General features: G+C 51.3%; 1 protein-coding gene across 3 annotated transcripts; it reads right to left on the bottom strand.

The window, feature by feature from the left end:
- Positions 1-4,721: 4,721 nt before the first annotated feature.
- On the bottom strand, positions 4,722-7,431 carry LOC308530942 (sialic acid-binding Ig-like lectin 14). Of its 3 annotated transcripts, XM_081107746.1 has the most exons (7): positions 7,357-7,429; positions 6,892-7,275; positions 6,401-6,679; positions 6,103-6,150; positions 5,622-5,876; positions 5,031-5,166; positions 4,722-4,894 (listed from the first exon to the last, which is right to left on the bottom strand). In XM_081107746.1, exons 1-7 carry the CDS (start codon positions 7,391-7,393, stop codon positions 4,858-4,860), a joined length of 1,176 nt encoding a protein of 391 aa, XP_080963872.1. In that variant the 5' UTR covers positions 7,394-7,429; the 3' UTR covers positions 4,722-4,857. The 3 variants fall into 3 exon arrangements, with proteins under 3 accessions (XP_080963872.1, XP_080963873.1, XP_080963871.1); XM_081107747.1 differs by lacking the exon at positions 6,103-6,150 and having other exon boundaries at positions 4,724-4,894; positions 7,357-7,431; XM_081107745.1 differs by having other exon boundaries at positions 4,724-4,894; positions 6,892-7,429.

The following is a 7,431-nucleotide window of genomic DNA, read 5'->3' as shown; positions in this document are numbered from 1 at the left end:
CCCCCATCACTTTCTGTACCGGGGCCTACTATGCGTCTTCCCCATACCTTCCTTGTCCGTGTAGGAATCTGATGTGGGGTTCTGAGTATTAATGCCCTGATGCACCAAGGAAAACTCCCACAGGCCTAAGGAGATCTTTCATGGTTCTGTAGGATTGCTGATGTTGCGTCTCTCTTCATGACATTGTTGGCCATTTGTCCATCATCTTTGGAGAAATGGCTATTGAAGGTTTTAGCCATTTCTTCAATTGTGTTACTTGGGTTTCTTATGTTGTCTTGTGTGAGTTTGTAATACATGCTGGATGTTAACTCCTTAACTTAACAGATACATTTTCTCTCCCATCCTCTAGTCTGGAGTCTGGTGAGAGTGTCCTTTTGTCCTCAGGGTTTGAAGTTGGTACAGTCCCACTTGTCTCTGTTTGCTTCCCTTGTCTGTGCTTTCAATGTAAATATGCAGGAAATCATTGCAAAATCCAATGTGCTGGGATTCCCCCTATGTTTCCCTCTGAGAGTTTTATAGTGGTTGGTATTATATTTAGGTCTGTAATACAGTTTTGCATAGAGGAAAATGATTCTGTGATGGAAACCCAGAACAGCATGAGAGGAACAACTGTGAGGGGTATTTTTCAAAATAGTCATTGTTTACCTGCAGTGTGTTCTCACAGTGGGGTGTAAAGACGCTGAACTCACAGAAAGAGAGGAGAACGGTGATGCAGGGGCTGGGGGTGGGGAAATGGGGAGATGTTGGTCAAGGGTAACTTTCAGCTACAACAGGAACAATTCCTGGGGATGTACTGGACAGCATGGCAAGTACAATTAACAGGAATGTATTGTATCCCTGAAAGGTGTTATGGTTATACATCATCAGTGTTATAACCATAACAATGGTAATTACATGAGAGGATGGAAGTGTTGATGAACCTTATTGTGGTAATCACTTCACTATGTAGGTGCATCAAATATGCACATTGCACACCTTAAACTGCATGCATTCTATATCAAAATATCTCAGTTAATCTGGAAATAAAATAACTGTTTACATCCAAGTAATTATTAATGTTCTCTAAAGTTTATCAAATTTATAGCTGTAAGCTATATGCAGTAACAATACCAAATGGTGAGAGTATAGGTGGATGTGTCTTAAATGTTGAATTTTTTATTATTCAAGAATAGATATAGTCCAGCCGGTGTGGCTGGGGGTTTGAGCATCAATTTATGAACCAAAAGGTCAAGGAACATGCCTGGGTGACGGGCTTCCTCCCCAGTAGGGGACGTGGAGGAAACAGGCCATCAATGACTCTCTCATCGTTGATATTTCAATCGCTATCTCTCCCTCCCAAATACTCTCAGAAATCAATACAAATATTTTTTAAAATAAGAAGAGATATAAATATCAATTGAAGAATAATTACAAGGAATAAACAAAATCCCTTACTTGAAACAGGTTCAACAACAGCAACAACAGAAAGAAAAGAGCCAGACATAACTGGACTCAAGAAACTCCAACCGACACTAAATAGTAAAATCAATGGTCATGTGATATCACAGAAATGTTCTTATTTATGATTAAATGCTGGGATGTGTTATGACAATAATTCTGACGTTGGCGTCTATGCACAGGGAGAGGAAACCGGCTCCTAAATCTACTGTGTATCAGCACCTACAGATGGGAGACCAGAAGCTCAGGTGGTGACCAGGTAACTCCTGGGTAAGGGGAAGGATAAGGTGCCAACTTCAGTCCCTCTCTGGGCCTGAGAATGGAGAGAGAGGAGCAGGGGATGGGGGGATGACTGCGCAGAAACAACAGAGAGAAAGAAAGAGGGGAGAAAGGGAACAAGTCAAATGGGAGAAGCATAGGCAGGAAGAAGGGGGCAGTCAGTGGGTGTGTATTATTGTTTATTTCTGTATCTTAGGATGTTTTGAACCATTAAACAGATTGGAAGCCAAGGAGACACAGGGCCTCCCAGGGCCAGCCCATTCTCAGAGTCAGCAATGAAGTTTAGATGCAAACCAACCCATCCTGAGCCCATATTCCCAGCCTCCTCACCTGCCCCAAATCACCCAGGACCTGGGACCAGACACACAGAGACCATGCCCACAGGCCCATCCGCCAGACTGACACACACCAGCTGGTCCTGAACTGCTCACCCTGCCCTGCTCTGCCTTTCCCATGGGAACCCAATCAAGGCCTTCGCTAGGTGGCCCTGCACCTGCATCTGCTTCCTGAGGAAAACCAGGGCTTCCCCAGGCACAGTGGCCCCTCCTCTCAGGAGGTGTAAGGAGTAAAAGTCTTTTCTCCATGGCACTGACTCCCCTTGTCATCACTCAGTCACTTCCACACACTGAAACCCCAGGGGCACATTGGAGGCAGGTGAGTCAAGAGCTTCCAGGGAGGGAGACAAACCAAGATGGCGGCATAGGTAAACACCGGAAATTGTTGCCTCGCACAACCACTTCAAAAATACAACTAAAAGACAAAACAGACATCGCCCAGAACCACAGGAAGGCTGGCTATGTGGAAATTCTACGACTAGAAAGAAAGAGAAAAGCACACTGAGACTCAGAGGAGGTGCGGAAGTACAGTGTAGAGGTACGGAGGAGCACGTGGAAAGGGCTGGCAACTGAAGACATGGTTATCTTTTTCAATCGGGAGGGAGGCACAAGCTCCCCACTGCCCTGACTCCAGTTCCGGGCGACTCTCTGGGGACCCAGACTCATACGGGGAGAACCTGGACTGTCTGGCATCGGTGGGAACTCGACGTCAGCTTTCTCTCAGAGATGCTTGCAGCGATTACCGAGACACTGAGGCCTGGGGGCTCTTAGGGCAGGGCTGAGGATCTGCCATAACTGTTTGCTCCACCCTGTTGATTCCCTGAGACCTCGCTCCATCCCAGCAGTGCGCAGAGGCTTTTGCGTATGAATAACCTGGCCCTCTGCAATCTAAAATTACCTAACAAACTGCAGCTGGGTCAGAGAGACCCAGAACATCCAAAAGAAGGCCCAAGGCCCCACAACAGATTGCATTGCTTCACAGCTGGGCCTCATCTGGGCACCTACAAACCCCAAACAAAGAAGAGGAATCTGCAGATCTCTCTGTAGCTCCTGCTGGGTAGCCTCAGGCAGAGACTAAATTAGCACCTCCTTAGAGATCCAAGAGCCAGTGTACCCAGTGGTCAGAGTGGGACCATCCAGATTACAACTCCTCAGATCCATAAGGGACACACACAGGGGGCAGACTCAGAGAGCACCAAAGCCCCACTGAAGCAAGTCTTGCCCCTAAGGGTGTCTCCAGCACAGAAGTTCTCCCACTGTAGACACAGCTGATTCTCACAGCCAATTGGCCTGGAGGTCAATTCCGCCCAGTGATACCTACAACAATCAAGGCTTAACTACAACAAGACTGTGCACAAAGCCCACAAAGGGGTGCACCAAGAGTGTCCACCTCAGGTAATTGGGGAGGCTGAGCCATTGGGCCCTATAGGACACCTAGCACACAAAGCCACTCTATCAACACAGGGAAGCATAAAAAATGCAGATACAAAGAAACAGGTCACAAATGACAGAAATGGAGGAAAGCAAACTACTGGATATAGAGTTCAAAACCATGGTTATAAGGTTTTTCAAGCATTTTCTAGAAACCACGGATAAATTTAGTGATACCCTCAATAAATCTAGTGAGACCCTTGAGGTTATGAAAAAGGACCAACTAGAAATTAAGCATACACTGACTCGGTATAATAAAGAATATTATACCGAGTTTCAACAGCAGACTAGAGTATCGCAAGAATCAGGTCAAAGATTTGAAATACGAAGAAGAAAAAAACACCCAACTGAAAAGACAAACAAACAAAAAGAATCCAAAAATATGAAGATAGTGTAAGGAGCTTCTGGGACAACTTCAAGCGTACCAACACCCGAATTATAGGGGTGCCAGAAGAAGAGAGAGAGCAAGATACTGAAAACCTATTTGAAGAAATAATGACAGAAAATTTCCCCAACCTGGTGAAAGAAATAGACTTACAAGTCCAGGAAGCACAGAGAACCCCAAACAAAAGAAACCCAAAGAGGACCACACCAAGACACATCATAATTAAAATGCCAAGAGCAAAAGACAAAGAGAGAATCTTAAAAGCAGCAAGAGAAAGACAGTCAGTTACCTACAAGGGAGTACCCATACGACTGTCAGCTGATATCTCAACAGAAACTATGCAGGCCAGAAGGGAGTGGCAAGAAATATTCAAAGGGATGAATGCCAAGAACCTACAACCAAGATTACTTTACCCAGCAAAGCTATCATTCAAAATTGAAGGTCAGATAAAGAGCTTCACAGATAAGAAAAAGCTAAAGGAGTTCATCCCCACCAAACCAGTATTATATGAAATGCTGAAAGGTATCCTTTAAGAAGAGGAAGAAGAAGAAAAAGGTAAAGATACAAATTATGAACGATAAATACACATCTATCAACAAGTGAATCTAAAAATCAAGTGAATAAATAATCGAATGAACAGAATAAACTGGTGAATATCATAGAATCAGGGGCATAGAAAGGGAGTGGACTGACTATTCTGGGGGGGGAAGGAGTGTGGGGGTACAGGATGAGGTTGGACAAAAATCGTGCACCTATGGATGAGGACAGTGTGGGGGGCGGGTAAGGGCAGAGGGTGGCGTGGGAATCAAGTGGAGGGAAGCTATGGGGAGGGGGGGGAAAGAGGAACAACTGTAATAATCTGAACAATAAAGATTTAATAAAAATTTTAAAAAAGAGCTTCCAAGGAGAAGGTGCCATTGACGTCCCAGGACGGTCCCTCTCGCCTGGTGTCCACACCTCAGTCCCATCCTGAGCCGAAGGGAGGATCCATCAGGAGCTCTGCCTCCTGTTCCGGGGGCCTCCACACCTGCGGGGCCCACACAGGTGTCAGCTCAGAGACTCGGCCTCTTTCACTCTACCTCCAGGCAGAGCCGGAAAGCTCGGCCCCACCTGGACCTCAGGGCCAATCCCTGACCTTCCCCGGGAGAGACAGGCCTGCTCACCTGGTGTAGTAGAGCCAGGTGAGGATGTAGGTGAGGAGGAAGCCAGCCCCCATGAGGGCCCCTCTGATCAGGGTGAAGACCAGGGGCCAGGAGCCCTGCTGCTCCTCAGTCACACATCTGCTGGAGTGCGGGCTGCCTGGGAACGCGGGAGACGGGTGACGTGTTGTCCAGGTGTCAGTCCATCCACAGCCCAACACCTGACCAGGCGGCCCCCACACCTGTCCTGCACCTCACTCTGCACAGAGGCTGAATGAGATGCGCTGGGAGCCCAGCGGGTGCTGAGCCCAGCAGGTGGAGGCTCCCCACGTGGAGGCTCAGGGAGCTGTTGGTCCAGGGCCCCTCTGAGCTGGAGCTGACCACGTGGGACGCGTTGCCATGGTTCCCCTCCAGCAGCCCCGCCCCCAGCCGCCAGCGCAGGGAGGGGGCCGGCTGGGCCCTGGAGGAGCAGCTGCAGTGCAGACCCTGGTCCTCCCAGGAGCAGGAGGGTCCCAGCAGCTGCGGGGGGTCAGTGAGGAGCGAGGGGAAGGGTCAGCGGTGCCTCTAATCTCCCCAGAACCCCGCTGTCCTGCCCCCCGGGGTCTCCCCACTCACAGACCACGGAGAGGCTGAGAGAGACGCTGTGGGAGCCCAGCGGGAGCCGGGCTTGGCAGGTGAACTCTCCTTCCTGTGCAGGCCCCACGCGAGGCAGCTCCAGGACCGCGGTGCTGGAGAGGGGGGTGGCGTTCAGGCCTGGGGACCCCCGGAACCAGCTCAGCTCCGCAGGGGGGTTGCTGTCAGCCACACAGAGCAGCCTCAGGGCCTCTCCCTCCAGGATGGAAAGAGATGTGGTTTGCAGAATCTTGAGGGCTTTGGAGAAAGAAGTGGAGGAGGAGGAGAGAGAGAGAGAGAGAGAGAGAGAGAGAGAGAGAGAGAGATGGAACACAGGAGGTCAGGCACCCAGAGGTGAGGGACTCGGGTGCTGACTTTCATCCCTGCCCTTCCCATGTCTCATCCCATTCAAACTCCTGCTCCCCCCTCTGCCCCACCACTGCCCAGGGCAGGTCCCAGACCCAGAGGAGGGGTTCTTTCCTACCTGTGACATTTCTTAAGGAAACATCTATGGTGAGGTTCTGAGGGGCATCTGGGATATAAAGACAAGGCCCGACTTCAGATGGAAGTTACCCCAATCCCAAGGAGGGGCAGTGGGAATGGGGAAGGATGGGATCTGTCTTTCTGGCCCCTCCCCCCCTACATGCAGATCCATGCCCAGGTGTTCTCAGGTTAGCTCAGCCTCCAGCACACACACACACACACACACACACACACACACACACACACACACAGAGGCCACTCCACTGCCCCACGGACCCAGCCCCCCCTCCAACACTCACAGGAGACATTGAGCCGGATGGTTCTCTGTGTGGCCACCCAAGATCCTTGGAGTTTCACCTGACAGGTGAGGTTGGTGCCATGGTCCCGGGGCCTCGGGGTGAAGGTGAGCACCGAAGAGCTGAGGGTCTGGGGGTCCAGCGAGTCCACAGCGGCTCCCGCCCAGGAGAAGGTGAGAGGTCGTCCCCCTTCGCAGGCCCCTGGCAGGCTGCAGGCCAGCTCTGAGGGGCGGCCAGACTCCAGAGGCTCCCGTACACGGATGTGGGGTTTCTCTGTCAGTGCTGCAGGGGAGAAAGGCAGGTGCCTGGGCTCCAGGGGTGGGGACTCAGAGCGGGACCCTGAGAGAGGCCCTGCCTCGGGCTGAGCTCCCCAGGCCCTGTGTCTCTTCTCACCACCCAGGGCCCACGGCCTGGATCAGGGAGTGTCCAGTGTCCTGTTCCTGCTCTAAGACGGTTCCCCTGTCCCTGGGTCCTCTCCGGGGCCCCTGCCTTACCTGTCACCTGCAAATCCAGCATCTTCATTACGTATCTATATCTCACAGAATTTCCTCTCTCCACTCGGAAGAAGTAGCGTCCTCTGTCACTCCTCCTGGCGTCTCTGATGTCCAGGGAACAGTTGTTGGTCGTGGGGTCCGCGAGGAGGAAGCGGCCTTGGGTCTCTGTCTTCACGGTTTTATTCCGGTTGTTCGAAGCCACAGGAGCAGCATAGCCCATGATTTCCCCGACCCGGTACCAGTAGGTGTAGAGTTCACTAGAGGAATTCCACAGACTCCACGGGTAGGAGAAGGAGCAGGGCACATGGACACACAGACCCTCCTGCACCGACACCGATTCCTGCACTTGGAGCTCATAGCGTTTCTCCTGCTGCTGCAGGGAGCCTGGGGGAGGGGGACACAGAAGCTCAGATGCAACCTCCGCTCCTCCCCCACCTGCCCTGCCCCCCTCCCTCAGCCACTCACCCCCTGACAGCAGGGGCAGCAGCAGCAGGGGCACCATGTCTGCCTCTGGCAGCGCAGAGTGAGTCCAGGTCCCTG

Source organism: Myotis nattereri, assembly GCF_964212035.1.
Source record: "Myotis nattereri genome assembly, chromosome: 15".
NCBI classification, from domain to species: Eukaryota; Metazoa; Chordata; class Mammalia; order Chiroptera; family Vespertilionidae; genus Myotis; species Myotis nattereri.
The sequence above is the reverse complement of the archived record's forward strand: the minus strand, read 5'-3'. Positions and strand labels throughout refer to the sequence as shown.